The sequence below is a fragment of the Pristis pectinata genome, chromosome 3 (genome assembly GCF_009764475.1).
Source record: "Pristis pectinata isolate sPriPec2 chromosome 3, sPriPec2.1.pri, whole genome shotgun sequence".
Taxonomy (NCBI): domain Eukaryota; kingdom Metazoa; phylum Chordata; class Chondrichthyes; order Rhinopristiformes; family Pristidae; genus Pristis; species Pristis pectinata.
Genome location: NC_067407.1, coordinates 143766060 through 143780403, shown reverse-complemented (window position 1 = coordinate 143780403; position 14344 = coordinate 143766060). Strand labels below are relative to the sequence as shown.

At 47.7% G+C, this 14344-nt stretch overlaps 2 protein-coding genes across 4 annotated transcripts in view; both read left to right on the top strand.

Annotated features, from left to right (window-relative positions):
* Nucleotides 1-14344, top strand: part of LOC127568658 (adenylate cyclase type 8-like) — a 129643-nt gene that overhangs the window by 25092 nt on the left and 90207 nt on the right. For all 3 annotated transcript variants that reach the window (XM_052012655.1, XM_052012654.1, XM_052012653.1), the window contains exon 6: nucleotides 6095-6253. In XM_052012655.1, coding sequence (XP_051868615.1) covers nucleotides 6095-6253 — 159 coding nt within the window. The remainder of the gene's footprint in view (nucleotides 1-6094; nucleotides 6254-14344) is intronic.
* Nucleotides 1652-14344, top strand: part of LOC127568664 (uncharacterized) — a 235837-nt gene continuing 223144 nt past the window's right edge. The window contains exon 1 of the mRNA XM_052012668.1: nucleotides 1652-1668. The gene's annotated coding sequence lies outside the window, so the exon portion shown is untranslated. The remainder of the gene's footprint in view (nucleotides 1669-14344) is intronic.

Here is a 14344-nt window from a genome sequence, read left to right as displayed (position 1 = left end):
AGGAGACTGCAGGGGCTGGAAACTAGAGTGACAGGCAGTCTGCTGGAGAGCACAGTCAGTTAAGCAGCATCTGTTGGGGGGAAGGGAATTGTCGACGTTTTGGTTGCAGATGATGTTGCAGCTGTATAAAGACCACAAGATATTGGAGCAGGATCAGGCCATTTGGCCCATCGCGTCTGTTCCACCATTCAATCGTGGCTGTTTCTTTTTAACCCCATTCTCCCACCTTCTTCCCATAACCCTTAACACCCCCCCCCCCCCCCACAAATCAAGAACCTACCAATCTCTGCCTTAAATACACCCAATGACAGCCCCTTGTGGAAACGAATTCCACAGATTCACCACCCTCTGGCTGAAGAAATTCTTCCTCATCTCAGTTTTAAAGGAACATCCCTTTATTCTGAGGCTGTGCCCTTGGATCCTAGACTTTCCTACTAATGAAAACATCCTCTCCCCATCCACACAGGCCTTTCAGTATCCGGTAGGTTTCAATGAGATCCCCCCTCATCCTTCTGAACTCGATGGAGGCCGAGAGCCTCATATGTTAAGCCTTTCATTCCCGGGATCATTGTTGTGAATCTTCTCTGGACCCTCTCCAGGGCCAGCATGTCCTTCCTTAGATACGGGGCTAAGAATTGCCACAGTAAAAAATTGCGGATGTTGTTCCCTTATTCAAGAAGGGGAGTAGGGATAGCCCAGGAAATTATAGACCGGTGAGTCTCACCTCAGTGGTTGGTAAGCTGATGGAGAAGATCCTGAGGGGCAGGATTTATGAACATTTGGAGAGGTATAATATGATTAGGAATAGTCAGCATGGCTTTGTCAAGGGCAGGTCCTGCCTTACGAGCCTGATTGAATTTTTTGAGGATGTGACTAAGCACATCGATGAAGGGAGAGCAGTAGATGTAGTGTATATGGATTTCAGCAAGGCGTTTGATAAGGTACCCCATGCAAGGCTTATGGAGAAGGTGAGGAGACATGGGATCCAAGGGGACATTGCAGTGTGGATCCAGAACTGGCTGGCCCACAGAAGGCAAAGAGTGGTTGTTGAAGGGTCGTATTCTGAGTGGAGGTCGGTGACCAGTGGTATACCTCAGGGATCTGTACTGGGACCCTTACTATTTGTGATTTTTATAAATGACCTGGATGAGGAAGTGGAGGGGTGGGTTAGTAAGTTTGCGGATGACACGAAGGTTGGGGATGTTGCGGATAGTTTGGAGGGCTGTCAGAGGTTACAGAGGGACATAGATAAGATGCAGAGTTGGGCTGAGAAGTGGCAGATGCAGTTCAACCCAGATAAGTGTGAAGTGGTTCGTTTTGGTGGGTCAAATATGTTGGCGGAATATAGTCTTAATGCTAGGACTCTTGGCAGTGTGGAGGATCAGAGGGATCTTGGGGTCGGAGTCCATAGGATGCTCAAAGCGGCTGTGCAGGTTGACTCTGTGTTAAGAAGGCATATGGTATATTGTCCTTCATCAATCGGGGGATTGAATTTAGGAGCCGAGAGGTATTGTTGCAGCTATATAGGTCCCTGGTCAGACCCCACTTGGAGTACTGTGCTCAGTTCTGGTCGCCTCACTACAGGAAAGATGTAGAAGCCATAGAGAGGGTGCAGAGGAGATTTACAAGGATGCTGCCTGGGATGCGGAGCATGCCTTATGAAAGCAGGTTGAGGGAACTCGGCCTTTTCTCCTCGGAGCGATGGAGGATGATGGGGGGACCTGATTGAGGTGTATAAGATGATGAGAGGCATTGATCGGGTAGATAGTCAGAGGCTTTTCCCCAGGGCTGAATTGGTGGCCACAGGAGGACATAGGTTTAAGGTGCTGGGGAGTAGATATAGAGGAGATGTCAGGGGTAAGTTTTTTTACTCAGAGAGTGGTGAGTGCATGGAATGGGCTGCCGGAAATGGTGGTGGAGGCTGATACGATAGGGTCTTTCAAGAGACTGTTAGATCGGTATATGGAGCTGAGAAGAACAGAGGGCTATGGGTAAGCCTAGTAATTTCTAGGGTAGGGACATGTTCGGCACAGCTTTGTGGGCCAAGGGGCCTGAATTGTGCGGTAATTGTTCTATGTTCTATATTCCAAATGCAGTCTGACCAACGCCTTATAAAGCATCAGCATTATATCCTTGCTTTTATATACCAGTCTTCTCGAAATGATTGCTAACATTGCATTTGCCTTCCTTACTACCGACTCAGCCTGCAAGTTAACCTTCAGGGAATCCTGCACAAGGACTCCCAAGTCTCTTTGCACCTCCGATTTCTGAATTCTCTCCCCATCTAGAAAATAGTCTTCACCTTTATTCTTCCTACCAAAGTGCACAACCCACACTTCCCTGCACTGTATCCATCTGCCACTTCTTTGCCCATTCTCCCAACCTGTCCAAGTCCTTCTGCAGACTGTAACACTGCCTGTTCCTCCACCTATCTTGGTATCATGTGCAAACTGGGCCACAATGCCATCAGTTCCTTCATCCAGATCATTAATGTATAAAGTGAAAAGTTGTGGCACATCACTGGCCCCTGCAGAACTCCACTGGTCACCACCAGGCATCCTGAAAAGGCCCCTTTATCCCCACTCTCTGACCTCTGATGGTCAGCCATCTCCGATCCATGTTCGTGCTTTCCCTTGGACACCATGGATTAGGCCAGGATTGGGTTCGGCCTCATTTGGAGTGTTGTGTGCAGTTCTGGTCACCCAACTATAGGAAGGATGTGAGGGGTGCAGAAAAGGTTCACCAGGTCGTTGCCTGGGTTAGAGAGTATTAGCTATAACGAGCCAAACTTGAGTTGTTTTCCCTGGAGTGACAGAAGTTTATAAAATTATGAAAGGTATAGATAGGGTAGACAGTCAAAGTCTTTTCCCTGGGGTGGAATTGTCAAATACCAGAGGGCATGGCTTTAAGGTGAGGGGGAAAAGTTTAAAGGAGATTTATTTCCACAGAGAGTGGTGGGTACCTGGAATGTGCAGCTGGGGCTGTGGTGGTTGAGGATACAACAGCAATGTTTGAGGCACTGAGGTACACGGACAGGCAGGAGTGGAGGGATATAGACCATGTGAAGGCCGCTGGGATTAGTTTGCATTGGCATCGTGGCACTGATGGTGTCAGCAGAAGAGCCTGTTGCTGTTTTATGTTCTCAAGTCTACAGGTTGTAGGGTGAGTGTTGGTCTCTCAAGATCATGCTCGAATAGTTCATGCTATGAGATAACAAAGGCTTTGGGCAGAGAAATGGCAGATGGAGTTTAACCCAGATAAATGTGAGGTGCTGCACCTTGGTAGGACTAATGTCAAGAGGCAGTACACTCTTAAGGGCAAGACAACAGAGTTGAAGAGCAGAGAGACCTTGGGGTGCAAGTCCATGGCTCATTGAAAGTGGCTACACGGGTAGACAGAGTGGTTAAGAAGGCTTATGGAATACTTGCATTTATTAATCGAGGTATTTTGTATAGGAGTCACGAAGTTATGATGCATCTCTCTAGAATTATCTCATGGAAGGCTCATTCAGAAAGTCAGGAGGCATGGGATCCAGGGAAACTTAGCTGGGTGGATTCAGAATTGGTTCGCCCATAGAAGGCAGAGGGTGGTGGTAGATGGAGCGTATTCTGCCTGGAGGTCGGTGACCAGTGGTGTTCTGCAGGAATCTGTTCTGGAACCCCTGCTCTTTGTGATTTTTATAAATGACTTGGATGAAGATGTGGAAGGGGGGGTTATTAAGTTTGCTGATGAAACAAAGGTTGTTGGTGTTGTGGATAGTGTAGAAGGTTGCTGTAGGTTCCAACAGGATATTGATGGGATGCAGAGCTGGGCTGAGAAGTGGTAGATGGAGTTCAACCCAGAAAAGTGTGAAGTGGTACACTTTGGGAGATCGAATTTGAAGGCAGAATACAAGGTTAATGGCAGGACTCTTAGCAGTGTGGAGGAAGAGAGGAATCTTGGGGTCCATGTCCATAGATCCCTCAAGGTTGCCGCGCAGATCGATAGGGTTGTTAAGAAGGCGTATGGTGTGTTGGCCTTCATTAGTCGGGTTATTGAGTTCAAGAGCCGCGAGGTAATGTTGCAGCTCTTCGTACTCTGGTTAGACCACACTTGGAGTATTGTGTTCAGTTCTGGTTGCCTCATTATAGGAAGGATGTGGAAGCTTTTGAGAGGGTGCAGAGGAGATTTACCAGGATGCTGCCTGGATTGGAGAGCATGTCTTATGAGGAAAGGTTGAGCAAGCTAGGGCTTTTCTCTTTGGAGAGAAGGAGGATGAGAGGTGACTTGACAGAGGTGTACAAGATAAGAGGCATAGATCGAGTGGACAGTCAGAAACTTTTTTCCAGGGTGACAAAGGTTAACATGAGGGGACATAATTTTAAAGTGATTGGAGGAAGGTATAAGGGGGATGTCAGGAGTTTTTTACACAGAGAGTGGTGGGTGCGTGGAACGCACTGCCGGCAGAGGTTGTGGGGGCAGATACATTAGGGACATTTAAGAGACTCTGAGATAGACACATGAATGACAGAGAACTGAGGAGCTATGTGGGAGGGAAGGGTTAGATAGATCCTAGAGCAGGATAAAATGTCGGCACAACATTGTGGGCCGAAGGGCCTGTACTGTGCTGTAATGTTCTATGTTAACTCTGGTTATGCTGCATTTAGAGTATTGCATGTAATTCTGGTCACCTCACTATAGGAAGGATGTCAAGGCTTTAGAGACAGTGCAGAGGAGGTTTACTAGGATGCTGCCTGGATTAGAGAGCATGTGCTATCAGGAGAGGCTGGACAAACTTGGGCTCTTTTCTCTGGAGTGACGGAGGCTGAGGGGTGATCTGTTGGAAGTGTATAAAATGATGAGGGGCACAGATAGGGTGGACAAGCAATATCTTATTCCCATTATTGAGTGATCCAATACCAGAGGGCATGCATTTAAGGTGAGAGGGGGGAGGTTCAGAACAGCTGTGAAAGGTACGTTTTTTACTGAGAGAGTGGTGAATGCCTGGAATGCGTTGCCTGATAGGGTGGTGGAGGCAAATTCATTGGGGGCTTTTAAGAGGGGCTTGGATGGGCACATGAATGAGAGGAAGATGGAGGGATATGGGTATTCTGTAGGTAGGAGGGATTAGCTATGTCGGCACAACATTGTGGGCCGAAGGGCCTGTTCTGTGCTGTACTGTTCTATGTTCTAAAAAAATATTTAAATGTTAAGGACACAGTTTTAGGAGGTTATGGAGATGGCTGTAGGCGGTTCTGGTGATGGCAGTTGTCTGAGGTCCAAGACAAGCTGGCTGGTCAGTCTCGGTTAGACGGCAGTGCTATTGGAGTGGTTGCCCCAGAAAGCTGACTGAGTGTAATTAGGACCTCATTGTTGGAGATGTTGACCTGGGAGAAGGCACTGCCTTTCATTTGCTTCACTTTCTGCTGAATTTGGAGGATTTTGAGGAAACAACCCTGGTAACATTTTTCCAGTACTGTGCCATGCCTGCTGGAGGTGATTCAGGTGCCTCAGGAGCAGATCGGAGGGCATGTTGTTTGCATACCTGGCACCAGGCTCCAAAAGCAGACATTGTTCTGAGCTCTGTCATAGAAAGAGTTTGCCAGGTGAATAGATGCAAAGATTCAAGCATGTACTCAAAACCTCCTTGAAGTGCAGCGTCACCATGCTCCTGCTGGGACCCTCTGGTGCACAATCACTCAAAGCGGAGACGGAACATTGGGGAAGGTAGTGAAAACCTTGAGACCATGCATCAGGAGTACATGGGTCCTGTGTGAGTAATGGACGGAGTACATCAACTCACACACCACCCACCCATTCACCATGTCTGCAATTCCCACATTGACCTCAGCAACCACCTCAGAACCCACTAAACCAGAAGGTAAGGCATCCTCTATTCCAGTGAAGCCTAGGAAGAAGAAGAAAAGGAGGGTGCCGCCGGTGGCCAGGAGGCAGTCAGGCAGGATGATGCAGAGGTCGGGAAGATGGAGGTGAGGTAGGAACTGGTGCTATGTTTCCTGTGGATGAGACAATGAGTGAAGGTTAGACCCTCAGTGGACAGAAGAGGGGAACATGCCAAAAATGAATCTGACACCTGCATTTCTCTGTTCTTTAGGAAGATTCGTTTGAGTTTTCACTCAGATATCGACATGCGGATCGGGATCCACTCCGGCTTTGTCCTGTGTGGAGTGCTGGGTCTGTGCAAGTGGCAGTTTGATGTCTGGTCACTGGACGTGCACATTGCCGGTGAGATGGAGAGCTCCGGTCAACCTGGGTAAGAATTGACCAAGGTTAAAGGGGAACAGGAAAACTGGGCCTGACATGTGGGAGTCTTTAAAGGCCGGTTGATCAGAGTTCAGGAGCAGCATGTTCCTGCGGGGATGAAAGATGAGGATGACAAGGTTTGGGAACCTTGGATAACAAGGTATTGTAAGTTTAGAACATAGAACAACGCAGCCCTTTGGCCCGGGATATCTGTACTGATCATTATGAAATTTAAACTGCACATCTACCTGGACTCTATCCCTCAATTTCCTGCCTATCCCTATGTCTGTATAAATGCCTGTTAACCATTGCTATCATATCTGCTTCCGTCACCTCCCCTGGCAGCACATTCCAGGCACCCACCATCTCCCTGTGTAAAAAAAATCTGCCATGTAAATCTCCTTTAAGCTGTCCCCCTTCTAACGTTAAAGATGTAGTTTTTGACATTTCTACCCTGGGAAAAAGATCCTACCCTATCTATGCCTCTCATAATTTTATGTACTTCTGTCAGGTCTCCTCTCAGCCTCCAGCACTTTAGAGAAAAAAATCCAAGTTTGTCCAACCTCTCCTTTTAGCTAATACCATATGATCTTAATACCATAAGATACAGGAGCAGAATTCGGCCGTTCAGCCCATCGTCTGCTCCGCCATTCAATTATGGCTGATCTTTTGTTGTACCTTCTCCCCGTAACCCTTGACCCCCTTACTAGACAAGAATCTTATCAATCTCTGCCTTAGATACACCCAGTGACTTGCCCTCCACCGCCCTCTGAGTCAACGAATTCCACAGATTCACCGCCCTCTGGCTGAAGAAATTTTCTCCTCGTCTCAGTTCTAAAGGGATATCCTTCTGAGGCTGTGCCCTCAGATCCTAATCTTTCCCACTAATAGAAACATCCTCTCCATGTCCACTCTATCCAGGCCTTTCAGTATTTGGTAGGTAACATCCTGGTGAACCTCCTCTGCACCCTCTCCAAGACCTCCACATCCTTCCTGTAATGCACTGACAGAACTGCCTACAATGAGGCCTAACATAGCTGTACAGATGCAACCTGATTTCCTGACTTTGACACTCAACACCATGACCGATGAAGGCATGCAATCCATACGCCTTCTTCACCACCCTATCTACTTGCGTTGCCACTTTCAGGGAGCTATGGACTTGTATCTCAAGATCCCTCTGTACATCAATGCTCCTAAGGGTCCTGCCACTTACTGAATACTTCCCTCTTTCACTTGACCTCCCAGAGTGCATCACCTCAGACTTGTCCGGATTAAACTCCATCTGCCATTAATGTGCACACATTTCCAACTGACCTATATCCTGCTGAATCCTTTGACAAGCTTCCACAAATATCCACAACTCTGCCAATTTTAGAGTTCTCTGCAAACTTACTAATCAGCCCACCTATATTTTCATCCAAATCAATTATGTATACCACAAATGACAAGTCCCAGCACTGATTCCCGCGGAACACCGCCGGTCACAGACCTCCAGTCAGAATAACTCCCCTCCACCACTGCCTTCTGTCTTCTATGGCCAAGCCAATTTTGAATCCAATCTACCATGTCTCCATGGATCCCATATGCCTAAATCTTGACTAAAGTCCAGGTATACAATTTCCACTGCCCAACCCTCCTCAATTATCTTTGTCACCTCCTGAAAAAAACTTAATTGTTTGTAAGACATGACCAGCCCCCCACAAAGCCATGCTGACTATCCCTAATAAACCATGCTGACTATCCCTAATAAACCATGCTGACTATCCCTAATAAACCGTGCTGACTATCCCTAATAAACCGTGCTGACTATCCCTAATAAACCATGCTGACTATCCCTAATAAATTGGTGCTTTCCCAGTTGTAAATAGATCCTATCTTGAAGAATTTTCTCCAATAATTTTTCCCTACCACTGATGTAAGGATCACTGGCCTATAATTTCCTGGTTTGCTCTGTTGTCCTTCTTAGACAGAGGAACAACACTGGTTTTTCTCCAGTCCTCTGGGACCTCACCTGTGGCTAAAGAGGATACAAAGATGTCTGTCAAGGCCCAGCAATCTGCTCTCTTGTCTCTCTCAATAGCCTGGGATGGATCCCATCAGACTCTGGGGACATCCATCTTAATGCTCTTCAAGAGACCCAACACCACCTCCTCCTTGATATCAACATGTCCTAGAATATCCGCATACCTGTCCCTGATCTCACTATCCTCCACGTCCTTCTTCTTGGTGAATACCAATGCAAAGTGCCAGTTTAGTACCTCACCCACATCCTCTGGCTCCAGGCATAAACTCCCTCTTTTGTCCTTGAGCGGTCCTACCCTCTCCCTAGTGATTCTCTTGTTTTAATGTATGTACAAATTGCCTTGGGATCCTCTTTACTCCCACTCATTGTGGACATCCCTTGGCCTGTTTTAGCTCTCCTGATTCCCCGTTTAAGTTCTCTCCTGCTTTCTTTATATTCCTCAAAGACTCTATCCGATTTCAGCTTCTTAAACCTTAAATATGATGATGAGAGATGATGAGATATCTTTATTAGTCACATGTACATTGAAACACACAGTGAAATGCATCTTTTGCGTAGAGTGTTCTGGGGGCAGCCCGCAAGTGTCGCCACGCTTCTGGCCCCAACATAGCATGCCCACAGCTTCCTAACCCGTACGTCTTTGGAATGTGGGAGGAAACCGGAGCACCCGGAGGAAACCCACGCAGACATGGGGAGAACATACAAACTCCTTACAGACAGTGGCGGGAATTGAACCCGGGTCACTGGCGCTGTAAAGCGTTACGCTAACCGCTGCACTACCTGTGCTTCCATGTGACTAAATTTGCAACATCTCTGGTCATCCAAGGTTCCGAAACCTTCCCATCCTTGTCTTTCTTCATCACAGGAGCATGTTGGTCCTGAATTCTCACCATGTTAGATGTGCATTTATCCAATAACAGCTGCTCCCAGCCTACTCTCCTCAGCTCCTGCCTAATACTTTCATCATTAAATTCTCCCCAATTTAGCACTTTCCCTTGAGGTCCAGTCTTATCCTTATCCATAACTATCTGAAAGCCATCAGGCATATAGAGTCGTAGAGTTAAAGAATAACACAGCATGGAAAAGCCCTTCAGCCCAACTGGGCCACACCAACCAAGATGCCCATCAGAGCTAATCCCATTTGTCCATGTTTGGCCCATATCCCTCTAAATCTCTCCTATCCATGTACCTGTCTAAGTGTCTCCAAAGTCCTTTAAATGTTGTTATTGTACCTGCCTCAACCATTTCCTCTGGCAGCTCATTCCAGATATGCACCACCTCTGGTTCCTTTTAAATTTACCCCTCTTGCTTAAACATATGCCCCCTAGCTTATGATTCCTTTTCCTGGGGAAAGGACAGTGTCTATTCAGCTTACCTATGCCCCTCATGATTTTATAAACCTCTGTAATGTCGCCCTTCAGTCTCCTGCACTCCAAGGAATAAACTCCTAGCCTGCCCAACCTCTTCCTATAACTCAATCCTCAAATACAGGCAACATTCTCGTAAATCTTCTCTGCACTCTTTCCAGCTTAATGACATCTTTCCTATAACAAGGTGACCAAAACTGTACACAATCCTCCAGGTACGACCTCACCAATACTTTGTACAATTGCAATATAACTTCCCAGTTTCTCTACTCACTGCCCTGACTGATGAAGGCCAGTGTGCCAAAAGCCTTCTTCGTCACCTTGTCTATCTGTGATGCCATTTTCAGGGAACCATGTACTTGTACTCCGGAGGTCCCTATGTTCTACAACACTCCCTCAGGGCCCTACCATTCACTGTGAAAGTCCCACCCTGGTTTCACTTGCCAAATGGCAACACCTCGCACTTATCTGAATTTAATACCATTTGCCGTTCCTTGGCCCACTTACGCAGCTGATAGAGATCCCCCTGTAAGATGCCCCTAACAATGGGCCCAACACCGACCCCTGGGTCACACCTCCAGTCTGAGGAACATCCTTCCACCATCGCCCCCTCTTTCCTACCATCCAGCCAATTTTGTAACCAGTTTGCTCACTCTCCTTGGATGCAATGTGATCTAATCTTCCAGAGCAGCCTACTATGTGGAACCTTATCAAAAGCTTTATTAAAATCCATATATACTATGTCTACTACCCTCCCCTCATCAACTTTCCTCATCACTTCATTAAAAAACTCTATCAAATTCATCAGACAAGATCTCCCACGCATGAAGCCATGCTGGCTACCCCGATCAATCCCTGCCTTTCCAAATGTAAGTATATCATCCTTCAGAATGCTTTCCAGCAACTTCCCTACCACGGATGTCAGGTTAACGGGTCTGCAATTACCGGATCTAGCCTTTCAGCCTTTCTTAAATAAAGGCACAACATTTGCTGCCCTCCAGTCTTCTGGCACCTCACCAGAGGATAGCGATGTTGCAAATATCTCAGCGAGGGCTCCTGCAATTTCTTCTCTGGCTTCCCATAGTGTCTCGGCTATACCTTTTCCGGACCTGGAGATTTATTTATCTTCATACATCCTAACACATGCAACACCTCTTCTACTGTAATATGGACTGCTTCCAAAACATCTCCGTTAACTTTGCCAGGTTCCCAAGTCTTCACACCTTTCTCCATGGGAAAAGTATGGGAGAAATAATCACTGAGAACTCTGCTCACCTCCAGCAGCTCCACACACAGATTCCCCCTTGGTCTTTGAGGGGCCCTATCTTCTCCCTCGTCACTCTTCTTCCCTCAATGGACTTTAAACATCTCTAAAGGTTCTCCTTAATTTTCTCTGTCAAAGCCACCTCATGCCCCCTCTTGACCCTCCTAAGTTCCTTCTTGAGTATCCTCTGGCATACTCTACACACCTCCAGCGGTTCACTTGGTCCCAGCTGCCTGTATCTGACCCAAGCCGCCACCTTTTTCTTTACAATATCCCTTGAGATCCAGGGTTCCCAACTCCCAGCAGCTTTACCTTTTACTTTAACAGGAGCATGTAATCCTTGAACTCTTGCTGTCTCACTTTTAAAAACCTCCCACTTACCAGAGTTGCCTTTGCCCACAAACAACCAGTTCAATCAACCTTTTTGCAAGCTTCTGTCTAATACTGTCAACATTTGCCTTGCCCTAATTCAGAACTTGAACCTGCGGGCCAGTTCTGTCCCTTTCCATAATTGTTTTAAAGATAAAGGACCATAAAACCACAAGACATCAGAGCAGAATTAGGCCATTAGGCCCATCGAGTCTGTTCCGCCATTTAATCATGGCTGATTTATTTTACTCTCTCAACCCCACTCTCCTGCCTTCTCCCCGTAACCTTTGACACCCTCACTAATCAAGAACCTATCAACTAAGTCTTTATTTCTTTCAACATAGGAGAATGAGGGGCGACCTTATAGAAATGTTTAAAATTATGAGTGGCATAGATAAGGTGGACGGTAACAGTCTTTTCCCCAGGGTAGGGGAGTCCAAAACTAGGGGGGATAGGTTATGATGAGAGGGGAAAGATTTAAAAGGGACCTGAGGGGAAACTTTTTCACACAGAGTGTATGGAACGAGCTGCCAGATGAAGTGGGTGAGGCAGGTACATTAATGTCATTAAAGAAGCACGTGGATAGGTACATGGAGGGGCGGGGCTTGGAGGGATATGGGCCGAATGCAGGAAATTGGGACTAGCTGGGTGAACAACGTGGTGGGCATGGTTGGTGTATTGCTCTATGACTCTGACTCTACACAGGAAGAAGATATTTAGTATAAATTGGCATCAAGATCGGCACAACATCATGGGCCGAATGGCCTCTGCAGTGCTGTACTGTTCTGTGTTCTATGTTCTATTATATGAAAATCGGTGGAGTTCTGGTTGGCGGAGGAAGGTTGTCAAACTGTACGGCACGATGTAGATCAATTGGAAAATTGGGCGTAGAAATTGCAGATGGAGTTTAATCTGGACAAGTAGGTACAATAAGAACATCGAAAAGACATTTGGACAGGTCCAGGGATAGGAAAGGTTTGGATGGATGTGGACCAAACACAGGCAAATGGGACTATCTTAGATGAGTATCTCAGTTAGCATGGATGAGTTGGGCCGAAGGGTCTATTTCCATGTTGTATTACTGTATGACTCTATGACTCTAAGTGTGAGGTGTTGCATTTCCAAACCACCACCTCTGCCAATTTAGAAGGGCAACAAGAGCATGGAAGCACCACCATCTGGAGGTTGTCCTTCAAACCACACACCATCCTGACTTGGAATTATATTGTTGTTCCTTCACCGTCACTGGGTCAAACTCCTCAACAGCACTGTGGGTGTACCCATGCCTCAATGACTGCAGCAGTTGCAAAGTCAGCTCCCGCTCAAAGGCTCTCAGGGATGGGCAGTTAACGCTGGCTCAGCCTGCTCAAGGGCACTCAGGTATGGGCAGTTAACGCTGGCTCAGCCTGCTCAAGGGCTCTCAGGGATGGGCAGTTAACGCTGGCTCAGCCTGCTCAAGGGCTCTCAGGGATGGGCAGTTAACGCTGGCTCAGCCTGCTCAAGGGCACTCAGTGACGGGCAGTTAACGCTGGCTCAGCCTGCTCAAGGGCTCTCAGGGATGGGCAGTTAACGCTGGCTCAGCCTGCTCAAGGGCACAGTGACGGGCAGTTGACGCTGGCTCAGCCTGCTCAAGGGCACTCAGTGACGGGCAGTTAATGCTGGGTCAGCTTGCTCAAGGGCACTCAGGGATGGGCAGTTAACACTGGGTCAGCCTGCTCAAGGGCACTCAGGTATGGGCAGTTAACTCTGGCTCAGCCTGCTCAAGGGCACTCAGGGATGGGCAGTTAACGCTGGCTCAGCCTGCTCAAGGGCACTCAGGTATGGGCAGTTAACGCTGGCTCAGCCTGCTCAAGGGCTCTCAGGGATGGGCAGTTAACGCTGGCTCAGCCTGCTCAAGGGCTCTCAGGGATGGGCAGTTAACTCTGCCTCAGCCTGCTCAAGGGCACTCAGGGATGGGCAGTTAACACTGGCTCAGCCTGCTCAAGGGCACTCAGGTATGGGCAGTTAACGCTGGCTCAGCCTGCTCAAGGGCTCTCAGGGATGGGCAGTTAACGCTGGCTCAGCCTGCTCAAGGGCTCTCAGGGATGGGCAGTTAACGCTGGCTCAGCCTGCTCAAGGGCACTCAGGTATGGGCAGTTAACGCTGGCTCAGCCTGCTCAAGGGCTCTCAGGGATGGGCAGTTAACGCTGGCTCAGCCTGCTCAAGGGCACTCAGTGACGGGCAGTTGACGCTGGCTCAGCCTGCTCAAGGGCACTCAGTGACGGGCAGTTAATGCTGGGTCAGCTTGCTCAAGGGCACTCAGGGATGGGCAGTTAACACTGGGTCAGCCTGCTCAAGGGCACTCAGGTATGGGCAGTTAACTCTGGCTCAGCCTGCTCAAGGGCACTCAGGGATGGGCAGTTAACGCTGGCTCAGCCTGCTCAAGGGCACTTAGGGATGGGCAGTTAATGCTGGGTCAGCCTGCAAAGCCAACATCCTTGAGTGAATAAAAAAAAGTTGTCAAGAGCTATAGCAGGACAGAGATTGGAAATTTGGGTGGAGAATTGGTAGATGGAGTTTAATCTGGACAAGTGTGAGGTGTTGCATGTTTGGATGTCAAATGCACAAAGTATTTAGTAAATGGCAGGACCCTTAGGAGTATTGATGTGCAGGAGGTTCTTGGGATGAAAGTCCACAGCTCGCTGGAAGTGGCAATACTAGTGGATAGGGTGGTAAAGAAGGCATACAACATACTTGCCTTAATTGGTGGGGGCATTGAGTATAAAAGTTGGGAAGTCATGCTGCGGTGTATAGAACTTCAGTTAGGCCACATTTGGAGCATTGTGTGTAGTTTTGGTCACTGCATTACAGGAAGGGTATGGAGGCTATGGAAAGGGCTCAGAAAAGATTCATCAGGACATTGCTGGATTGGAATGTCTTAGCTATAAGGAGGGGTCGGACAAAGTTGGATTGTTTTCTCCGGAATGTCGGAGGCTATGGGGCAACCTGATAGACATATATAAAATTATGTGAGGTATAGACAGGGTAGAGAGTCAGTCTTCTTCCCAGGATGGAAATGTCAAATACTGGAGGGAG